This window comes from Aspergillus chevalieri, chromosome 6 (assembly GCF_016861735.1).
Source record: "Aspergillus chevalieri M1 DNA, chromosome 6, nearly complete sequence".
Lineage (NCBI taxonomy): Eukaryota > Fungi > Ascomycota > Eurotiomycetes > Eurotiales > Aspergillaceae > Aspergillus > Aspergillus chevalieri.
Genome location: NC_057367.1, coordinates 450,538 through 473,739, shown reverse-complemented (window position 1 = coordinate 473,739; position 23,202 = coordinate 450,538). Strand labels below are relative to the sequence as shown.

Genomic DNA, 23,202 nt, shown 5'->3' with positions numbered 1-23,202 from the left:
CATGAGACAGCAGTAAATGGTCACAGTGCCCATTGTAAGACTCCATGGGCTCTCATATGATTCATAAAGAGAAAAATACCCCACTTACAGTGATTGTTTGAAGCCAAATGAAGTGAATGACCTCTTCCGTAGGAAGATGCTAGACAGTACAGAGTACAAAGCTCGAAAAACCAAAGGAACGACAGGCAGAGAAAACAACCTATGGTTGACTCTTCAGGGCTTCACGAGAAAAACAGGATCTCTTTAAGTATTTACTTCCCACTGGCGAATTCCTTGCTATGTTTCTGACACGAGTTGCTGATATGGAATGGCAGATACCAAAACAAGCAGTCCCTTTTGGAATGCAACCAGCCGAGCATAATAAACCGAGCGCTTCTATTTCCATTTCCCCTACCATGCCGTCGACGTCAGCCTTTGAAGCGCCTATCAACCGTTTATACGTTCCTCAGGGATTCTCTCAGCGCTTATTCGCAGCATTGGAGAATCCAAATCCCGGCTACTCCCACAGATGACGAGCAGTTCGTTGTCATTCGGGACCAGATTAAGTTATCGTCGGTGCATATCCGATCAGCAGGGCATTGCAGAATCTGTCAGCAACGGAGATCATTCTCTGTTGTGCTAGCTGGGGATCCTGGGCTCTACGGGTGGTGACATACTGTATAGTGGTGGACGAATGAGGGCGCTGGGGCTGGGCGGTGTTCTCCCTACATTGCGGCTGGCGGCGCCCAGAATGGGTTCAAACTTAATTATAGATTAGGTATAGACCTCCCCGGAGCTCTCGGTAAAGAGTCCCTAAACTTGGGCTTTACAAAACACGTGCTTTCGCGTCTTCCGCGTTTTTCTGCGTCATTGCTATAACCTCGTCTGTCCAACTACCTGGAATGGCGGCGATACCTGCTAGACCTGTACTCCCAACCGTCCTACTTTCTGATATTCTACTCCATGCAACTATTTCAGATTATAACTCCGCTGGATGTTCTGTCTTTCCTCCCACTGCCAGAGGTCCGCTTGTTCGCTTGCTCTGTCCCGTCCGCATACCACCGTCCGTTGTCATGACGCCCAGGCATTTTCCGCCACTTCCACTTCCCAGTCTGGCTTTCGCCACGCTCCTTCGTCATGGCAGATGACGCGCTCCGTTACCGTGGCAAGCTCCAGAAAAAGCTTGTCTGCTGTGCCTGCGCCATGGCCAGATCTGGTCTCTCGCACTCTTGTTCGTCGTACGCGCCTTGACAGACTGCATTCCGCTGCCCGATTATCGAAGCTCGCAGGATCGGCAATTCCAACCCCATACTCATCTGTCAGACTATTTTCGTCCAGGGCAGCCTGTGGCGCCATGAAAGCTGAAGATCCGAATGGTAGTGCGGCTGGCATTATGGGCGCTGAAGACGCGTCGGTTCTGGACAATGGTCAAAATGAAGTCCCTCCCGGAATGCCCGTGCAGGATGGCTCGTTAGACCCGGAGTCTGAGGAAGATGTGCCCCTCGAGCCGGAGGAGCTGCAGGATGCTCTAACTCGGCCTCCGCCGGTCAACAGTAACTATCTTCCACTCCCTTGGAATGGACGGTTAGGATATGTGAGTTCCTTTAATTGCTCAAATTTGCTCCGTCCATGTCCTGATAAGCATTAGGCCTGTTTGAATACGTATCTACGATATTCCAACCCGCCAGTATTTTGCTCACGGACATGCCGTATCGCTTCGATCCTGGAAAACCGCCATCCGCTCCAAGACCCCTCGCAACCGCCCCATCCAACCAAAAACCGCCCTGACCGGGAGCAGCCTGCAGATGTCGCCCGCGGCCAGGCTTACGTTGAGTCATTGGGTCTCGCCAATGCTCGCGATCTTATCAAAATACTCAAGTGGAACGATAAATACGGCATCAAGTTCATGCGTATGAGCAGTGAAATGTTCCCTTTCGCCAGTCACAAGGAATATGGGTACAAATTGGAGCCATTTGCTGCAGGCGTAATGGCTGAAATAGGTCAAGTCGCAGCTGACCTGGGCCATCGCGTCACAGTCCATCCTGGTCAATTCACACAGTTGGGCTCCCCGAGAAAGGAAGTTACAGAGAACTCATTTCGCGATTTGGAATATCATTCTGAAATGCTGCGGCTTTTGAAGCTGCCGCCACAGCAGGATCGCGATGCAGTCATGATTCTCCATATGGGCGGTGTGTTCGGTGACAAGCAGGCAACTTTGGACCGGTTCCGGGAGAGCTACGCCAATTTGTCGCAAGATATAAAGAACCGACTAGTTCTTGAGAATGACGATGTTAGCTGGTCGGTTCATGATCTGCTGCCCATTTGTGAAGAGCTCAATATCCCCCTCGTCCTGGATTACCACCATCACAATATCATCTTCGACTCGGACCAGCTTCGCGAAGGTACACTAGATATTATGGGTCTTTATGATCGCATCAAAGCGACTTGGATGCGCAAGAATATCACGCAAAAGATGCATTACTCAGAGCCAACTGCAGGTGCAATCACAGGTCGCCAACGGCGGAAGCACAGTCCCCGTGTTGCTACTCTTCCCCCTTGTGATCCGACCATGGATTTAATGATCGAAGCAAAGGATAAGGAGCAGGCTGTTTTCGAATTGATGAGGACGTTCAAACTACCAGGTTATGAATTGGTCAACGATATCATCCCATACATCCGGACCGACGAAAACAAACAGTACAAGCCGCCCCGAAGGTCTCCTAAGAAGAATGGGTTTGTCGACCTGGAAGCTTTGGTTCCTCCGGAGCCCAACTTTCCTGAAGAGGAAGTCGGCATGGGTGGTCCTGAGCGAAGAGTCTACTGGCCTCCTGGGATGGAAGAGTGGCTTCGACCAAAGAGGGTCATTCGAACAAAGGCAGTCCAGACTGGGCCCAAGAAGAGGAATAACAAGAAAGCGGCCGAGACCACCACTAATGAAGATGGTGAGGCCGAAAATGGTGCAGCTGAAACTGCTACGCCGGATACTGGTGCGCCGGAAACGCCAGCCCGGAAGACCACGGCGCGGGTCAAGCGTACGGCTAGTGTGAAGAAGACTACTACTACCAGGAAGCGCAAGGCATCAGAGACGCCTGTGTCGACGCCGCCGGATTCGAACGATGAGGCTACGGAGCCATCTGACCCACCCGCACCTACTGCGTCGCGAAGAGGCCGTCGAAGTGGACGTGCAAAGAAGGTGAACTATGCGGAGGAAAGTGAGTCTGCTGGTTGATCATAGTGGGTGACAATGATCGATTTTTGAGCCTTAGTCTGTGCAGACAAGTCTTGTCGAGGATTGCCTAGGACCTGCCAACGTGCAAGTCTATCATAAGACCATCGCTTGCTGAGAAGCTAGCATCCAGTCAGCTCCCCTGGATGCGAGTGACATTGCGTTCGGCCGTTGAGCCTAGGACAAATTCCTGTCCCAATTGGGATGTCATTTCAAACCGCGAATCACTCATCCGGGACCATCATGTCATTTATTCGCAGTTAGCTACAGCTTATATAGAGCATCTATCATCGGTAGACACAGGATCTCCTCGTTGAGATGTTCACCGTAGGAACGTCAACTAGCCACAATGTCGTACTGCGCCACAGTAAAGCCACGTCCTATTATGGCTGTGGCTGACGTCCTGATGCGCCTATATATGATTTTGCAGGGACTAAGGCAAGATCAGAGTGAATATAAGCGAGCATGCAGCAATATTACATTCTTCTGGCTTAATGTCGAAAATATAGGGTTGTATGGTGTTGAAGTCTAGCCGTATACGGAGCCCACAGCCTTATATATATATATATTCTCCGCAGCCGCGGGCTAGACCACATCCACTCCACTGACAGCAATATTCGCTTCATCGCTTCACTTTTGATCCAAGAGACACGTCGCTGATTCATTGGATTTCCACAAAGGTACTCTGTGCTCTCTGAAATTGCAGTAAGTATTTGACGTTTCACTGGTATCATCTACACATGAACACCACGTTCGCTGCATCCTGGAATTCATGCTGCCTTGTCACAGATCACCACTTAACTACACACAAAGGAGCTGACAATCCTGAACTCATAGGAAAAGATTATTCTTAGAGAAAGCACACTAGGAAAGAACTGCCCACGTTGGTCTCCTAAAGTTCCTTCCCGCAGTCGACCTCCCGTTCTTTCCCCACGACCTACCTACGTCAGACGCCTTCCTCCCCGTCGTTTGCTACCTACCACTTTTTGCTCTCCAGTACGAAACCGAGACCGAGATCTCTTACGTGAAGGGAAATTCTTACGCTTCTTCCGTACCCTTTTTGGGGCCGCACGCGAGTCGCCGTGTTCATTCGCACCTTTGGGGATTCCGCTACGAGACGCTCCCCGCTTTCCGCCATCGGGCGCAGACACGATTATACCTGGGCGTCATCCAGCAGATAGCGCGGCTTGATAAAAGACGGAGACTAGGGAAAGGGGGATCGTTTCGTCTCTTGTTGGGAGTAGGTGTCGGAGACTGTTGAGGGGTGTAGGGTCTGAACCGGCCGCAGCAGCAGCACACTGATCTCTCACAAAACAGAGGAAAGCGTGTGGGCTGCTGAATGAAACAGAAAGTGTGAAGGAACAAATGTCGGGATTATCGTCGTCATGGGGGTTTGGGGATGCTGGACGGGAGCCTGGTGGACGCCGCAAGAAGGTCTACGGATATCTTAAGGCTGCGAATGAGTTGCGCCAGTCATACACATCGCAGCTGGCTACGTCGATCAACAACGTTCGGGAATACGGTGATGAGTTTCATGACACCCCTGGTGCATTTCCGGATGTTGAGATTGCGCGGTCTGGTCATGAGGAGATGGTTATATTCCCCAGTTACGCGAGGAGGCTTTCTGGGAATAAAGCGGCGGATGTTCGTCGACGGAGGGGCTCTAGAAGTTCTACTGATACGATTGATGCATACCGCGGGGAAGAGGATGAATTCGAGCAGTCGGACCCGCTTGACTGGGAGGAGTATGAGGTCGAGAATGCGGTTGTTGCTGTTGATGTGCGAGGATGGTTATATTCACCTCATCGCGGGCCGATGACGCGGAAGAATCGTTTGATGGTTGCATTGGCGCGGAGGCTAAGTGGTGTCCCTGCTCCAGGCAATCCCTCGACGGATAGTGGCTATGGGAGCGACAAAATCACTTCTCAGGGAGAAGATGAAATTGTCAACAAGGAAATGCAGTCTATGATCAGCAAAGCAGAGTCGGAAGCCGATCCAGCTTGGAAGAGCGGCGCGCGAAATGGCAGCGAAAGCGAGTGCCCAGGGCGCCCTCCACTACGGACAGCGACCACCTCAGCCACGGGATCTGCGCAAATGACCAGAGACGAGCTGTCTGTCGCGAACGCACACCTCATGGAACGATTGCGACCTTTCCTGGCGAATCCAATGATGGACATGCCTGTGACTGTTTTCTTCTTTAACGACGAGCAGAGTCAGTCCAGGAGTGTCATTACGGATGCCTCGGGCCATTTCATTCTTCGTGCTGCGTTACCGTTCGTCCCGACGCATATCCGTGTTTTGGCGTCTGAAAATCTGTCTGCTGCCAAGGAGATCAAGATTATCGAACCGAGCGGAGTGAGTCTAATTAGTGATATCGACGACACAGTGAAGCATTCTGCCATTGCCAATGGTGCGAAGGAGATGTTCCGAAATACTTTTGTTCGAGAATTGTCAGATCTGACAGTCCGCGGCGTCGACCAGTGGTATACTCAGTTGGCCAAATTGGGCGTTGAGATCCACTACGTCTCCAATGCGCCATGGCAGCTCTATCCTTTGCTGGAACGGTTCTTCAAGATGGTTGGGCTTCCGCCTGGCTCAATTCATCTGAAGCAATACAGTGGCATGCTCCAAGGTATCTTTGAGCCCACGGCAGAGAGGAAACGGGCGTCATTGGAACGTATTTTGAAAGACTTTCCCGAACGAAAATTCATCTTGGTTGGTGACAGTGGCGAGGCTGATCTTGAGGTTTATACCGAAATTGTTTTGGCGAATCCGGGGAGGATCCTGGGGATCTTCATACGGGACGTCACCACGAGTGATCACGCATTATTCTTCGAAAAATCGGTTGGTTACCTGGAGAAGGGCCCTTCCCGAAGCCGAAGCACTGGCCAGCTTGTTCGAGATCAGGATTCTGATACTGTGACGAACCGACCTTCACTGCCGCCGCGCCGGCCCACTGGGTCATCGGCTTCTATCAACGACGCTAGAAGCATTGATAATGGCGATCTCATTGATCTCCGGGAGGAAGGAGACGAGGACCAGGTATCTCAGAAACTGGGGACAGGCCGTCCACCTCCTACGAAGCCTTCGAAGCCGCAAACATTGCGTACAGCATCGACCACCTCGGATGTGACCGATTCTCGGACTCAAGAAGCAGGTCGACGTAAACCTGTACCTCCAGTTCCACCGCGTCGTTCCGTTCCGTCCGTGGCAGACAATGCTTCGAGACATGCATTCAACCCAGACCTAGCACGGACTCAATCGTCTGATGTTGCAGTACGTTCCAAACCACCGGCACCTCCACCCCCGCCTCCACGTAGGACGAACACTGGTACCTCAATCCCATCATCCGTCAGCAGCAAGAGCTCAACACCGACACCACCGGTACCCCAGAGACAACAGCAGTCATATCCCGTAGCAGCAGCTTCTGCAGCATACCAATACGCGTCGGACCGAATCTGGCTACCATCACCCTCGAATGTCCTGCGGTCTGCAGCGACTCCTATAGCGAACCGGACGAGTAGTAGCAGCGTCAATGAGCAGGATTCAAGTTATGGCTCGTCTGGTCCCTCTGCGCCTCTGCCGAACAAGCGTGAGGAGCTCTGGCGCCGGCGCTGGGAGCGGGCAAGTGAAATTCTGCAGCAGAAGGGAGTCGTACTTGGTAGCTGGCGGGTCGGGAGTGACGTGCAAGAAGTATGTATATGGCTGGTTAAGGAAGCGATGAAGGAAATGTGGAGTGGCAATGCAAAGGGTGGATTAAAGCCTTGACACCGGAAGTTTGTCTTATCTACCTATTTTTAACGCTCCGGATCCAATCGGCTTCTGGCCATTTGATCGGTGAAGGATAAGCCATCGTGACTGACTCGTTTCATGCAATTCATTCTCTTCATGTCTCTCGTGTATGTTTTTACATACATACGGTGTGCCCTGTATATACTAGCTAAAAGCACATGCATCTGTTCTGCCGAGGCGTCCTGTATATATCTATATCGTTTTGTCTCTTCATAAATTGAAGAGTTGATTTGTAATGAATGCATGTGGATACGAAGGCGTCTTTGCCGCTTAGCTGTCGATTTCATGTTCTGCAGATGGCATGTACGTTGCATAGAATGTATGGTATGTGCGGTGTGGCTGGTAGATATTCCGTAGGGTACAGGGCTACGTACCTACAAATAGTGCGTTCTTAGAAATGTGTTCCAGATATTGGTTGCGTCTTACTGCTAATCATGGTCACTGGCTATGTTAATTGATATTTGGAGCTAGATGCGGCTTTGAGAGACAAAGTACGCCAATTGCCAGTACTCCGTACCCTTCACGTCTTGCAGAGCTATACTCCGTATAGAGTATGGCTACGCTTCTATTCCCATCCCATATCACATGCAAAGGCTTGCAGAATTTGAAGGAGTGAAAAAATCTCGCGCTCTTGCTCTTGCCCGGATGAGCATAGCGGGACACGTATCGGTCCATACCGAGGCGTTGTTTCTACGTAATGTGACCCATATGTGAGTGATGGATATTGTATCCGTGGAAATATGTGAGTATAAAGAGTGAAAGCTGCAACTGTACTCCGGAGACTCCGAGGGAATTGAGTTCTATTCCGTGCTTACTCTGGATGTTCTGGAGTAGCCATTCCTGTAGAGACCACGTACTCCATGATAAGACATCTTTCTTACTCGACGAGAAGGTTCTTGGCGACAAGATGTTAGCAACTTCACTCCCATTCCTTATTAAGACGAAAGTATAGTTATCATATTGGTATCCGGCAGAAGCTCCATCAGCTCAGATCAAAAATAGATCTGTACTTCCGTGGCTTGCCATGTCGATCGGGAATTGAAATTTGAAGACAGTAATTGGCGCCTAGCAGACTGGAGACATATATGCACAGCCAATAACGTGTACGGTGTTGCATCCCTCATGCACGTCGCTATGAGTGGTATCCTAAACAGGCAAGGGATGTGTCAGTGTCAATGATGCGATCAGCCTTGACAAAGACTCGCACGAACTCTTACCCAAATGGACGTCAGCCCGTGCGGGGTGTACAGAAAACTCTGCGGTCGAGATTGAGGGCTGACTGCTGTATACGCCCTGCTGCAAGTAGGCGCATAACAATGGCGAGGCTGTACACGTAGTACGGGTGTGTCTTGCTCGCGCATGTGTGCACTCTGTACCCTGTACTGAGTACTCCATGCTCCATGCTCCCATGCTCCATGTTCCGTACCACGGACCAAGATAACACCCGCATATGATGGATTCGTTCGGGAACACTTCGTAATGTTTGGTGCGGGACGTATTCCGGGTTCAGCTCGGGCTTGGGATTCAGCTACGCCAGGTATGCGCTACAAAGTGCACAGGACAATTCGCGAACCTCTTGCTCATCACTGGTAACCCACGCCAACCATTGGCCTAACAAAGTACTCGGTTGACGCACTCCGTTCCTAGCTGCAAAAGTGGATCAGCGGCTCGGCCCTGCACGGCTGCGTTGTTCCGTGCTCTGTGTGGCTGACGGGTGCAGATTGAGATATTTCAAATTCAGCTCGTTAAGAAGAAAAGGATTGATTACTGTGGATCCTGCGTGGTTTGTTTCTGTTGATTTAGACCGGAGGCCCGAAAGTCCCGCGATCGATAACCTAATACCTACCACTTGTTACAGTACAGTACTCGACAACTTACTCTCCTGATTCTAGTCTAATATGCACAATTGAAACTATCTTTGCTCTGCATAGAATTGTACTATTGACATGGACTAATGGATTTTCTTTGTTTACAAACCCACTCCGCTGTTCTCTTTACAATTCCTAACGAATACGATTGGCCATTTCGCTTCGCAGGATCACCATACATGCACCCTGCATCGGTCGAATCTCTACCAGAAAGTGCCATCGCTAGAATAGCGCTAATATCTCGAATCCACACCACTTCAGCTCAGCCCAATACCTTTGCAGGCTCTAATCCGCCATGAGCAGTGCCATTGGCCTTCTCCGACCCGCCGTTCGAGTCCTTGGACAGGTTTGACGCTTGACTAGCCGCGGTGTTCCGCAGTTTCTTCCACGTATAGGCGAGGTTTGCGACATTTGGAAGGTTGGGATTGTCTCCGCCTCGCGGGGGAATCGACTCTTTGTCCAGGATACCGGCCTTGACCATTTCTTTGACGCTAGGGTGGATTACGGCGTCGTGAGGCAGATCTCGTGGGGCACCAAGATTTGGTGGAAGCCGGCGCGGGACCCATTTGCCGTTCTCCAATTCTAGACGCGTGAAAATGGGGAGGAATTCTGTTGATTTTCGTCAACAGCCGGCCTAGTGAATAGGGGAGTGGGAAAGCTTACCAAGGATCCACCAGCAAAGGACCATCAAGAAGAATGTGCCGTGTCCAAAACTGAGCGTGTCGTGGGGCTGGTTTGTCTTCCTCCGCAGCAGGAAAGCATTGGTTCCGGGAGTCTCTTTCCCAGGGAAGGCGTTTTCAGCTTTCGATACGTCCTCGACATTCAGCGTCTGGAAAGATAGTTTGCTCTCCGAGCCTTCCAGATTGAGGACTTCTTGGATCATCCAGTTCAATGGCGTGTCAGACAATAGGTGCTTCTGACCCGGTTCAAGTCCGTAGCCACCTCCGATATCACTGTGGTTACCGGCGAACCAGACCTCCTTAAGATCCACGGGAGGGCCGTCCTTATCCATAATAAAAAGAGCAGGCTTAAACTTGAGACGTCTCTCGTGAATAGACACTGCATGCCGGATGTATCGAGCAGCTGGACTCGCAATGACCTTGTAGGAGGTGCGGTAGAGCGGGATTTCGAACTGACCAACACTGTTGACGCAGTCGAACAGACCCAGAAAATGGATTCCCACGTCTGGCCGGGAGAAAGTAATCTTGAATTTCTCCATATACGCAATGAGCTGCTTATCCTTTTCCGTGGGGGGATCGTTTCCTTTGGCTTGCTGGTAATTGCTAAAGGTATCCCAAGCGAATTGGACCATTTCGTCCATTCCCTGGGATAAGAGACCAATGCTCTGAATCATTTCTGCAAGAAACCGTGCCGTGTATGCACCACGCGAGAATCCAAAGATGTAGATGTGATCTCCGGGTCGATAGAAGCGCATAACAAAGCGGTACCCATCCAGGACATGGCTTCGGAATGACGAGCCCACCATGCAATCGACTGTGGTGAGGATGGCGGATTTGATCTTGGGAATAAGATTCAAACGCGTCGAGCTGGATCCTTGGCCTTTGACATAGGTACCGATTCCAGCTACGCAATTGATTAGCAATCAAAGACATTCTCATCGCTTCAAAGAGGACATACGCTGGTAATAGTGGTATTGGCCCGGGGTGTGTCTCTCGAGCATTTGATAAATTTTTACAATATTGGTGTCCGACTCATTGCCATGGAACTGGTTACCAGTACCATCGAAGCAAAGGACAATGCGACGAGGGCCGGATTCCTCACCGGGTTTCCCTTCGTCTGTTGCGTGAGGCATATTGAGAAAATCAGTGCTCGCAAAGTGACGAAATTTGGCAACTTCGGGGACTTGGGATTTAAGGGGGAAAAAGGCTCCTCTAGTATATATGGAAAATTTCGCACAATTTTTCTGTCACGCCCGAGGCTGGCATGCGTTCGACCACTGATTTGCATACACTCAGCGGCAAGCCGGGTGACTTGCTCATATTGGTCTGCATTTCATTTATTATTTTTTTCCTCGGACTTTGTTTATTTCAGATGTACATGTATTCTTTTCTGTAAGCTGGCGGATTAGTATTGATACGCACATGCAGAATAGCCCACTTCTTTCTGCATCACAGATTCAGCTGAGATGCACATGGCTGGAATTGGCATCTGAGCACCGCACTAAAACTGGAAGATTTACCGGCTCATATGCAGTCTAGCGCAAGATGAGCTGGCTGGTTGATGGAGACATTGGCCGGTGCTTAGGATGGTCTGGGCTGTGATTTGCTGGGCCTCCCCGATTAATTGGGACTCTCATGCAATGTAACATGTCTGATGTTCTCTGCATATCAAAATCCTCTTTAAACTAGCGAGTGAAAGCCCCAGAGCTAACCATGGATTGCCAACTTTCCCCTCATATCCGCTGGCACTGGAGCTGATTATGGCGCAAGAAAGGACTTAGTGTTTTGTAATTTGGAATATCTCCTATGGACATTGGCTGGTTGATCGGACTTTTGCGTGGAGAAGGTCTCGGATGCTGGTAATGCAGCTGAGCTCCAGGCGCTTTAATGAGTTCATTCGAGGTGAGGATCGTTACGCTCAGCTGTGGCTTGCAGCGGGACGATTATGATCCATACTCAACATGGCAGGACCGCAGATAGCATTGCCATGATAATGATTTCACATGGCGTCTTTCGTAGGCCTGTCTCGGAGATACGGCCTGCATACGACTATCATAGAGACTTATTTAAACCTTAGGATTCCTCGTCTCTGTCCATTCTATCTTCAGCCATTCTCCCTTCCCGGATTCTCAGTCAACTCGGCCAAAACCTGCTCTCGCCGAACTTATACCTATTGATTCCCCTTTGCCATTGTTTCTTATTCTTACTTAGACAATCATGGGGTTGTTCAGCAGTGCAACCCCCAAGACATCCTCTTGGAATCCCCTCAGTTGGGGTTCGAGCCCGCCTCCCTCGTCAGGACGTGAGTCAATCCTGCTATGGCGTCAAGAAGAACCTTGACTAACTGGTTGCATTATCAAGTCTCCTCATTCCTTCCCTGGGGCTCTTCGAGCAGCAGCTCCTCGTCATGGGCATCGCTGGCCATGGGCACGAAGGACCAAAGTTGGTTCAAGGCTGTACTTGGGAAATTTGGCTTCACCGGAGTTCTGGCCACGATTCTCAGTTTCTTCCTCTATGTCATCTACCTGAAGGTTGTCAAGAAGGACACCCAAGGGTTGATCGATTTCCTCAAGGAGAAGATCGCGCAGTATCTGTTCAAGGTCCCGGGGTTGAACAAACTTCCGTTCGTGAAAAATCTCTTGCCACTCGGTAAAGGAAAAGGCTTGATCCATATTCCCAAGGGAACGCACTCAGCGTTGGGTAGTATTGCTGGGACTGCTCCCGGAATCGCGTCCAAGCTCAACCCTACCAACTGGAAGATCTTCAACAGGCACAAGATTGCCGAAGAGGAGGATGACCAGAAATACCAAGCTGGTGAGCCATACGGTGACCCGAACGTCATGGCCACTAGTCTCGTGCAGGACCTTAAGTCTATGGGTCTGAAGACCGGTGTCAAAGATCTTCGTACGTTGCTTGAAGTCGCCAAGTCCAAGGGAAAGCCTATTGACGACCGACAGATGACTGTGAGTCTTACAGAGAACGAAACCGACGTAGAGAATATCTACTAATGTTGTCTTCGAATCCAGATGGAAAAGATGATTGCGATCGCGGCGTCATTGCCTCGGACATCCAAGGCGCGCAAGAAGCTGTCGGGGCTCATTATCGACACTCTGTGGCAAAGCTTGCAGCATCCTCCCCTGAGCTACTTCGGCAACCAGTACCAGTACCGGACTCCGGATGGAAGCTACAACGTATGTTGAACACATGGTGCTCGATCACATATACAATTGCTAATCAATCCGAATTCAGAACCCTCTCCAGCCGGACTTGGGCAAGGCTGGAAGTCCTTACGCGAGAACCGTCCCGAAGTTGAAGCACTTGCACGGTGTCCCGCCGGACCCTGGTCTTCTGTTCGATCGTGAGTCCTTTGTTCGAGCTTTGATCTTTTCGTGCTGCGCTAACATACTGCAGTCCTCATGGCTCGCAGTGACGAGTCTTTCAAGGAGAACCCTGCTGGTGTGTCTTCGGTTCTTTTCTACCACGCAACCATCATTATTCATGGTAAGTTGATATAGCGCTCAATGGTTTTGGATGGCTGCTTATCACTCTCAGATATTTTCCGCACCAACCGCTTCGACCCTAATATCTCCGACACCTCTTCCTATCTCGACCTCGCCCCCTTGTATGGCTCCAGCCGTGAAGACCAGCTGGCCATCCGGACAATGAAGAATGGTCTTCTCAAGCCGGACACATTTGCCGAGAAGCGCCTGCTGGGAATGCCCCCAGGGGTGAACATTATGCTCATCATGTACAACCGTTTCCACAACTATGTCGCAGATGTTCTGCGGAAGATCAACGAGGGTGGTCGGTTTACCGTGCCTCCCACTAAGACGAAAGAAGATGAGGAGAAAGCCCTTGCGAAGCAAGATGAGGACCTCTTCCAGGTGGCTCGACTGTAAGTATTCTGCTCCCGATCACTAGGCTTTTCGGTGCTGACAAAACCTACCAGTGTCGTGAACGGTCTCTATGTTAACATCTCCTTGCACGACTACCTTCGTGGTCTGACCAACAGTCACCACTCCGCGACCGACTGGACCCTTGACCCTCGCGTTGAGGTGGAGAGACACTTTGACCCCGAGGGCGTCCCAAGAGGTATCGGTAACCAGGTGTCTGCAGAATTTAACCTCCTGTACCGATTCCACTCTGTCATCTCTCGCCGAGATGAGAAGTGGATGAACGAGTTCCTCCAGAGCCTGTTCCCAGACAACAACAAGCCCCTCGACCAGCTCACTCCTCAGGAGTTCATCCAGGGTCTCTTCCGCTATGAGCAAAGCATCCCCGATGAGCCCTCCAAGCGCGAGTTTGGCGGATTGAAGCGTGACGAAAACGGTAAGTTTAGCGACGCTGAACTGGTCAACATTATGAAGGAGAGTATGGAGGACCCCGCCGGATTGTTCGGTGCTCGCATGGTTCCCAAGGCGCTCCGTATCATCGAAATCACCGGTATCCTCACGTCGAGGAAGTGGCAGCTCGCTTCTCTGAACGAAATGCGTAATTTCTTCGGTCTCAAGCGTCACGACACTTTCGAAGATATTAACCCTGACCCTGAGATTGCTGATCTTATGCGCAAGCTGTACGACCACCCCGACATGGTTGAAATGTACCCTGGTCTCTTCCTTGAAGATGCCAAACCGCGCATGGATCCTGGCTGTGGTGGTTGCCCTCCGTACACTGTCGGCAGAGCTGTCTTCAGTGACGCTGTTACTCTCGTGCGATCTGACCGTTTCCTTACTGTGGACTACACGGCCTCGAACCTCACATGTTGGGGCTACCAGGAAGTCCAGCAGGACTACGACATGTAAGTTGACATCCCATATCTGTTCTAAGCTCCTGCTAATTTTCCTGTACAGTCTTGGTGGATCGATGTTCCATAAGCTGTTCCAGCGTGCTTTCCCGGGCTGGTTCCCCTACAACTCCTTGCACACCACGCAGCCTATGTTCACTCGCAAGATGAACGAGGAGATTTCACGGGAGATTGGAACCATTGACCAGTACACCCTGGACGACCCCTCTCCTCCACCGAACCCCACTGTTGTGTTCAGGCACTCGGCTGTGACCAAGGTGCTCAACGACCAGGCCAACTTCCATATCACATGGACCAAGTTCCTGAACGACATGATTCCCGGCAAAACTTACAACAGCTACATGCTGGGTGGTGACCAGCCCGCGAACACTGCGCAGAGAAAGCTCGTTCAAGATATCATGTTCAGCCCTGCCGAATTCATGCAATTGCTTTCGTCAACGGCCAATTCCGTTAGTAAGGAGCTGCTTGAGGCTGAGACTCTTAATCTCGGGAAGGACTTGAACCAGGTTGATATCGTCAGAGAGTATGTGTTTCCTTGTCATCGCCTTGGAGATGTTATTGCTAACCTGTCAATAGTGTTGCGATCCCCTTGAACGCTCGTCTCCTTGCCGATCTGTTCTCCCTGGATCTAAAGACCGATGAGAATGAGAAGGGAAGCTACGACGCGGCAACATTGTACACGCATCTTCTCAGTGTCCGTACCTACGGCTTCAACAACAACGACCCAGCTATCGCCTTGAACCGTAGAAAGGCGGCTCGCGAGGGTGCCGAATCCCTGACTGAGACTACTCTCAACCTTGTCAAGGGAAGCCCCAAGTCGATCGTTGATGCTCCCAAGGGGATCATCTCGAAGGCTACTGGTGCTGTCACTGGAGCCGTTACTGGGGTCGCTTCGCACATTCCTATAGTCGGTGGTCTTTTTAAGCACGGAGGAAAGAAGAGCCATGCCAGCACTGGTTCTCTGCGCTGGTACGGTCAGAATGTCGTGAGGGAGATTATCGCCGCTGGAAAGAGCCCCGAGGAGGCTGCTGAGATCTCTTGGTTGAGTGCTGTTGCTGGTGTTGGTGCGCCGGTTGGATTGGTACGTATCCTGTATTTGTCTCCATGGGAAAAAAATTGCTGAACTAACTTTTCTCTAGTTTGCCGACGTTCTCAGTTTTTACCTCAAGGAGGAGAATTCCAAGCACTGGGAAGACATTCAAAACTTGGTTACCGGTTCCAACACCGAGTCCGCTGACAAGAAGCTGCGACAATACGTTCTCGAGGCCCAGCGTCTCACCAGCACCCAGCGAAACCTCCGTATCTGTGTTGGCGAGACCACAATTGACGGACAGAAGTTTAAGCCAGGTGATATTGTTGTCTGCTTATTCGTGAGTCTTACCGTTTCAAAAAACTCTTGAAAAATTGCTAACGATTGTGACTAGGGTCCTGCTTGCAAGGATCCCGAAGTGGTTCCCGACCCCGAGGCATTCAAGCTTGACAGACCGGACAACGCTTATATCCACTTCAGCTATGGTCCTCACGCATGCCTTGGCCGGGAGATTGCGTTGGCTTTTGTGGTGTCACTCATCAGGCTCTGCGCTGGTTTGAAGAACTTGCGCCCGGCTCCTGGTGACATGGGAACTCTGAAGAGCATCGACGTCGGCGGGGAGAAGTGCTACCTCAACGACAGCTGGTCGTTCTTGACTTTTGACCCGACCAGTAAGTTCTCTCACCGTACGGACATACTCATACATGTTACTGACATTTCTCGTAGCTTGGAAGGTCCACTACGACGGCCAGGGCAAGGGCATCCACCACGCCCCGCAGATCCCCATTACCGCAGGTCGCGATCTAAACGCTTTGTCCAATGCCCTCAAGAAGCAGCAAGAGGACTTTGTGAAGGGCGCCTCGAAGCTTCTCCCCAACGGCAACAAGGCTTCTGAGACTCCCCAGAATGCGACCAATGGTATATCTCAAGCCAACGGTGGACAAGCTGGAGCAAGTGTTCCTGTCCCTGACGGAGCCCCGACAGCGGATCCCGACCAGCAGAATGGTCAACAGCTTCCTCAGAACGACCAGCAGGTTCCAAATGGTCAGCAGGGCCAGCAGAACAACGGCCTTCTGCACAAGGTTGTCTCTGACGTTGCCGCCGTGCCCAAGAACGCGATCGGTACTGCGCACGATGTCACCCATGACGTTGTCGGCAATCTCCCTGGTGGTAAGCAGGCTCAGAACATTACGCATGGAATCGCTGACAACTTGATTCCTGGAGGACATGGTCTCCTTGGTGGGTCGCATCAAGACGGAGAGCAACAGCAGCAACAACATGGTGGACTGCTCCCCAATCCTTTGGACGCCGCGAAGCAGCTTCCCTTGAATCCTTTTGGCCGGTGAGCTAGGAGGAGGGTAAAAATGATTCTGGAGATACTTGTGTCTATTCTTAGGGCTTTACGCGTTTTAGTGGATGGGATGGTTTAATTAGGTAGTAAAAGTGAATCGACATGGTTGATTTTATGATTGAAACATTATCAGCAACAAATTGCTCAAGCCTATCGCTATGGGACCATCTTGGTGGAGGTGACTAAGTCATGAGCAGAAGATTCTGCCTTGCAGGTCTCCTGATGTTCGAATTGCTATGCGTTCGAACTAGGGATTGGCCGTCCAGGCAGATGTCTACTGTGGAGACTGGCCTCAGACGCCGATGCGTCTCGTGTCCATTCATGGGGAAAGTCGTAAGCTTGGCCCATGTCTGGATTTTTGGTCTTTTTATTTGTTCTCTTGTGATTTTACCTGAGTTTCTGTGCTGGAATTAATGCATCTAATGTTGCGTTTGAGAGGTTATCATTGTCAAAACGCTATAGATTCTTAACGTGACACCAAGGTTATAAGGGAAATAGCGCATATATTAGGAACTATCATAACGCTTTGGTCGGGTTGGCTAAACAGGAGCCTTCCACAGAACCATCCGAGTTCGAATCTGGGATGGCACCTGGGAGGGTGCCCTTCCTTGCCAACCCGGCTTAACAAATTGGTATGGACATGGGTTTTTTCGTGTCTGTTTCGGTTTCTGATCCCTTTATCTCGTATTTCTCTCTCTCTCTCTTTATTTTCTTTCTTCATTTACATGATTTTACGAATTGAGAGCCTCAGTGTCTCAGGCGTATCATGACCCCAGGAATATTGTGGTGCTTATTGAGTCTGTTTGCCGTTTTGGGTAATATCAACATTTTTCAGTCTGGCGCTTAGAATTGGTGATAGTCTGGTTTCACGGTAACTACTTTGGTCTCTTCTCTTTTAGGCCTTTGTAATATTCTCTATTCTAAGCTAAACATGTTTATATATCACTTCTCGCAAACAACTACTAATCATGGTACCATTTGGCCGTACGGTCTAACTCAGCTGCCAGGCCTCGATACCCCGACGCAAGCCAGCGACTACGACTATCAGAACGAGTTTGAACCCGAGACAGCGCGAACTAAAGGAGGGAAACGGGAAAGGAAGGGAAGGAATGGGAGGAAACCGAGGGAAGCAGGGAAGGATGGGAGGATGGGAGGATGGAAGGAGGAGCGACCGCCAGACGATACCCAGATGCCTAACGATTACGACCGCCGAGCTTACTTGAATGATCACGACTGACTCACCAGACCGAGTTACGAATGAGACACATTGGAGGATAGCCGAGGCAACCACGGCTGCCTCTTACGGGTTGAGTAGACTACGCCAAAGACCGGTACCATGTTTTATATATATCTCTCTTTCTATCTTTCGTCTATTCTCATTAACTTCTCTCAGTCTTCCTTCTTTACTTGCTTCTCTCTCTTCGGAGTAGAAGTAGGGCTAAGCATGACCGCATGTCTTGGCGAAGAGCTAACTAGTGGGGATAAAAAGTGATAAGAATCAACGAATATATGGTTGGCCCGAATAGCGAGGTCAGGAGATTCTTATAGTCGATGTGCGCACACATATAGTAGATTAAGCACTCAACCAGCTGCGTATGCGCACATACGTTGGTTAGGCAATATACATAACTCTACTTTCAGCTGGTCTTCATATAACGTAATCCACGGCCGTGTTCGTCACACGGCCGAGTGACGAATTTTCGCCTCACCCACTAACGACGCGTCGATACTCTTCATCTTTTCCTACCATATCCTTCAAAATGCCTTTATCCCAAGAAAATAGCATGCAAATGGCTATTTCTGCATATAAAAACAAAAAAATCAAATATTGAAAGCTGCTGAGATATTTGGTGTATCTGAGGCTACTCTTCGCCGTCGACTTAAAGGAAGAAAACCACGTGCAGAAACACGTGCCAGTGGTCATAAATTGACAGCTCTTGAAGAGGAAGTTCTTGTAAAGAGTCTGCTCAATGCAGATAGACGAGGCTTTTCAATTCGGCCTGAATACCTACGTGGAATGGCGCAGATTTTACTTCGTGATCGTACACAAGATTCAACTGCAGCCCCTGGTTGAGGAATTGATGGTTGCTGGAAATAACCACATTGACAAGGAGGATTTCCTGCATCTATATCCTTCTGCACGAGAAAAGGTCTTTAATAAACAGAATATCGGCAGCGGCTTTGCAGGAGCTGGTCTTAAGCCGCTTGATCAAGACAGGGTTCTTGAAAAGATAACTTTTCAACTTCATACACCAACACCACCACTTGTTGAAGCTTCAATATCATCTGCTTTTCAAACACCTCAGAATCCTCGCCAGCTTGATCACAAGATCCACAGCTTGCAAAGAAGCCTTAATTCAAGAAATCGCAAGCTTTCCAGCAGCCCAATGTCTCATATTCATCATCTTGAGAAGACTGCACAGATGCAAATGAGTATGAATGTTCTTCTTCATGAGCGAATCAAGGTTTTAGAGGCCGAGAATGAGCGGAAGACTAGAAAGAAGGCAAGGAGACATGCTAGTCTAGGGAATGATTTACTTTTATCAGTACAGGAAGGTGAAAATCGAACTCAGCAGCTTGGTTTGCAGCTTAATGAGGATATTGGCGATTCTACACCTAGGCCTCGTCAGCGAGCTCCATCACGCTGTAGTGGCTGTGGGACCATTGGACATACAATACGAAATTGTCCTAATAAATAACTATATATTCAACTAGTTAATAGTCAAATTTAATGGCATTGGTGGTTGAAAGCCTTCAAAAACATAGTGGGCGAGGCGAAAATTCGTCACTCGGCCGTGGATTACGTTAGACCTCGTTTAGTCCGGAATAATCTACTCCCGATTTCCCTTTTGAGCTACGATCCGAGACCCCGCTTCAAAAAGGGGCGTGCATCACATGATCCACCACTTTTTCACTTTCTTCTTTCTTCTTTCTTCCTCTTCTCTTTCTTCCTCTCCCTCTCCCTCCAACTCTCATCTGAGGGTCAACATGTTTCTGTTCTTGTTTTGCTTTGCTTCACGCACTGTCTGGATATGATTTATACCTAGAACAACAGTGCTGACATCAAGGGTCTAGTGAACGATTAGCGTCGGAAGAAAACTCCCTTGGGCTACGATTGGGTTGGTCTCCCTAATAAAATTTCAGATGAAGTTGAATAATTGCTAATGCCAACTTACTCTTCAGCCAGTTGGCCACAGCGAATACGAGGCGTGCTACCGGGCTCACGTCTGCAATTCACGATTGATTCCAGCTCGACGAACGAGTGAATGACCATGGTTGACAAGAAGTCAACGACAGTTCCCCCAGATACCAGAGATCATGACGATCTACTATACGGACACTGCGCGCGGCGCATTGGAGCGTGCCGACAACAGCGACGTTGCGGACGCATTACAGACCACCATACAGTACTTTTTTCCAAGAGGACATTTCCGGGCACGAGAATCGAGAAGGTAAGAATATCTTTCCTTTGTTTCTTTATCGTATCCAGACTTGCGTTTGCGTTTGCTTTGGTTGTTATCATGTCTTGTATTATAATCTTACAATTATCGTATTCATATTCCTCTCATCTCATCACCTGAACTCCTGTATGTAGTTCAATACGATCGCTCCACTTAAGAAGTCGGATACTTGCTTCCAAACTCCTTCACAATCCAAGCGCAGAACTCCTCCCACTGGTCGTTCCAGTTGCGGATGTACTCGGCCTTGACACCATTGCCATACTCTGCACTGTCAACGTCTCGCACCCAGTCCTCATTGGACTGGTCTTCAAAGTTTGACCACCGCAGACTGTTCTGAGCCAAGGCGCCCTGTTATTCGTTAGTAAACTGAAAGACACATTGAGGGATAGAAAAAAAAATCTCACCAAACCAGCAAGACCAAGATTGTCAAAACCTTGGATGGCTTCATAAAAGTCATAGCTCAAACCTGCGACATCCTGACCCAGAATAGCCGGATCATCATTGCTGATTGCAGTGGGAATACCATGCGCAATCATAGCGGGCAGCGGGTGGTGCAGGATGTCCGTGTTCAGACGAAGCACTTCATTGGAAATGGGGCAGACTTCAACCATGATATCCTGCTCAACTACCTGCCGGATCAAGTTCGGGTGCTTGTACAAGGAGAAGCCGTGACCGATCCGGCGGGAGTTGAAGAGAACAGCGTCGAACAGGTTGTTATCCGTTGAGTTTCCGTCTCCAAGTGTCTCTCCGGCGTGGAAGAAGTACGGAATCGTGAGGTTGAGTTTCTCGGTTTGTTCGCGGAACCAGACGAGCTCTGGTGCGAGATCGGAAAGGGGGCGACCGAGATCTTCTTGGGCGACGAGGTCGTAGCCGCTGAAGAGTTCGGGGAATTTCTGCTTGCGCTCGAGAGCGATTTTCATGCCTGTCCGTGTCAGTGATTTGCTTCCAGCGATTGATGAACTTGACATACTTCTCGTGATCTTCGCCCGATCCTTGCCACGCGCGTCCGACCAGATAACCCGGACACCCCAGAAGTTCTGACCCTTCTCGGTCGCCTTGAACTTGTTGACTTCGTCAAGCAGCACATCCCACCAGACGTCCAGGTCAGGGTCAATATCTTCAGCGCCGTCGTGGACGAGCTTCCCACTCGATCCACCACTGCGAATCTCAACCCAGTTGATACCATCATTCACCAGATCCGTGAACAGCTGCTTGTAGAAAGCTCTGACAACAGGTTCATACTGAATAAGTGTATCAGCTGGCCCAAAACAAGCCTGGAATCGTCTCCAGACCTCATCGACACCAAGTTCATGACGCTGAGACTCCTCCGGCGGGACGGTGGTCTTCTCCTTGATGAAATCGAGGAAACCTTCCACGCCACCAGGGAAGTTATCAGCAGCCTGCTTAATCGGAACCTGTGTATCAGGGACGTAGTGCGAATCGCTGATCGAGGTCTCGTTAGTCGGGAGTGTGGTGTTAACATGCGCAAAGGTGATGCTAGCATTAAATCTAGCCTCCTTGCTATCAATTGGCTGAGATGCGGAAATTACCATCCCCTCCGTGTCGAGAATCGTCCTGACGATCTTCTCGTACGGCAGCATGGCTGACAAGTGCGCGTGCAGCAGGGAACCCTTGGGCATGCGCCTGACTACCTGCCAGAGAGTGGTGTTGGCGATGCGGTCCCGGGCACGGGGGAACATCTCGCCGGCGAATTGCTCTTCTTCTGCATCTTGTGGTGGAGCGGGAATGCGCCAGTAGTTGTCGATTTCGTACTGGCGGATTGCTTCGACGATTTGGTCCGCTTCCCGGGCGGTTGGGGAGAGATTCTGGCGGAAAAGGTGATCTATGGCTGTTAGCCTTGGTGCACACAGAGCTTGGACGATGAGAACCAACCTTGTCGATGCGTCTTTTCCAGAGTGATCAACTTCTGGCGGTCCCTCAGGTGCTGCTGCACCAGGGTGCTGTTGACATCTGGCTCTCCTTCGACAAGTGCCGCAGAGGCGGAGAGGGATAAAGTCGCTACCCCGAGGATCGAGAGAAGACGCATGGTGCTGGGGCGAAGATCTTCAACTTGTTATGGTTCACGTTCTTACGAAGACCCCCGGGGCATGCTACGATAGATATATTCATTTACAGAGCACTAGTCCTCATATGCGATCCCCGCTAATCTAGAAGATCAACTGTAAGGGCCGGCCCGGCGCGCTCTCGCAGTTGTCACACGAGCATCGCTCGATCAGCATTCTGTTTCCTCATAGCTCTTCATTCCCCAATGTGCCCCGTGTTTCTGAGACATCGTTGCATAGTACAGAGTACGCAGGATACGACTCCAGTTCCGGACAATCCCTTGCACCATCCCTTGTGATATTGCGATGCGCATTGGAGGGTTATTCTCCGTGGACTCGGGAACGCACAGCCGATGCGACCTAAGTTCAATAGTTGCCGCCCTATAGGGAAATCAGTAAACAGACTATTGGGGTGGATAAAGATTAATTGTTTTCTTTCCCCTGACTGGGCTGAGACCGACTTTTGCATTTGCGAGTCAGAAGTTCAGCTTGAATAATGGGGGTGGCTGGCTGAGTAATAGTGGAATGTTTGTTTGGGCTTCTTGGCTGGTTTGTATGGGGTTATAGACCGAGGAGATGTGATCTGTTCGATCCGAGGATATATATAAAGGTCGACCTTAGTTCTTAGAAGTTCGTGTCTTGTTCATTGCTCGATTTTTCAGTACTGTGTACTTGTATGCTAACGTTGAGCGACTCTGGCAGGCACCAGTAGTCAGCATGTACTCCGTAGACTCATAGCCATGGCCTGTCTTGCCCTATTCACATTCTGCTCCGTAGTAGCACTCTGTACACCCTGTTTACTATGGGATACCCTCGGGCCGCGGCTATTTCCGGATATGGAAGCTCCTCCTCCGCAAACCTTGGCACTCCCCGATTTGTTATTTGCAAGTCTTCATTGGCTTTTGTATCTATACTTTTTATATATACCTACTCTCTAATTGAACAGCT

The 23,202-nt window shown here is 50.1% G+C and overlaps 5 protein-coding genes across 5 annotated transcripts; 3 read left to right on the top strand and 2 right to left on the bottom strand.

Annotated features, from left to right (window-relative positions):
• Window positions 1–973: 973 nt before the first annotated feature.
• On the top strand, window positions 974–3,208 carry MUS18 (UV-endonuclease UVE-1; the record flags this gene model as incomplete). Its single annotated transcript, XM_043281293.1, has 2 exons — window positions 974–1,573; window positions 1,628–3,208. 2 exons carry the CDS (start codon window positions 974–976, stop codon window positions 3,206–3,208), a joined length of 2,181 nt encoding a protein of 726 aa, XP_043138787.1.
• A 1,362-nt stretch (window positions 3,209–4,570) lies between these two features.
• ACHE_60150A (phosphatidate phosphatase App1 family protein) lies at window positions 4,571–6,973 on the top strand (the record flags this gene model as incomplete). The annotated part of the gene is made up of 1 exon (XM_043281292.1): window positions 4,571–6,973. One exon carries the CDS (start codon window positions 4,571–4,573, stop codon window positions 6,971–6,973), a length of 2,403 nt encoding a protein of 800 aa, XP_043138786.1.
• Window positions 6,974–9,127: 2,154 nt separating this feature from the next.
• On the bottom strand, window positions 9,128–10,678 carry ACHE_60149S (T6SS phospholipase effector Tle1-like catalytic domain-containing protein; the record flags this gene model as incomplete). The annotated part of the gene is made up of 3 exons (XM_043281291.1): window positions 9,128–9,474; window positions 9,529–10,449; window positions 10,504–10,678. The coding sequence occupies 3 exons, from the start codon at window positions 10,676–10,678 to the stop codon at window positions 9,128–9,130; spliced, it is 1,443 nt and encodes a 480-aa protein (XP_043138785.1).
• Window positions 10,679–11,762: 1,084 nt separating this feature from the next.
• On the top strand, window positions 11,763–16,725 carry ACHE_60148A (peroxidase/cytochrome P450 family protein; the record flags this gene model as incomplete). Its single annotated transcript, XM_043281290.1, has 12 exons — window positions 11,763–11,847; window positions 11,907–12,508; window positions 12,572–12,736; window positions 12,795–12,903; window positions 12,957–13,046; window positions 13,098–13,440; window positions 13,495–14,343; window positions 14,396–14,872; window positions 14,926–15,430; window positions 15,489–15,719; window positions 15,774–16,050; window positions 16,106–16,725. The coding sequence occupies 12 exons, from the start codon at window positions 11,763–11,765 to the stop codon at window positions 16,723–16,725; spliced, it is 4,353 nt and encodes a 1,450-aa protein (XP_043138784.1).
• Window positions 16,726–20,344: 3,619 nt separating this feature from the next.
• Window positions 20,345–22,238, bottom strand: ACHE_60147S (adenosine deaminase family protein; the record flags this gene model as incomplete). The annotated part of the gene is made up of 4 exons (XM_043281289.1): window positions 20,345–20,539; window positions 20,596–21,113; window positions 21,162–22,034; window positions 22,085–22,238. 4 exons carry the CDS (start codon window positions 22,236–22,238, stop codon window positions 20,345–20,347), a joined length of 1,740 nt encoding a protein of 579 aa, XP_043138783.1.
• Window positions 22,239–23,202: the final 964 nt, after the last annotated feature.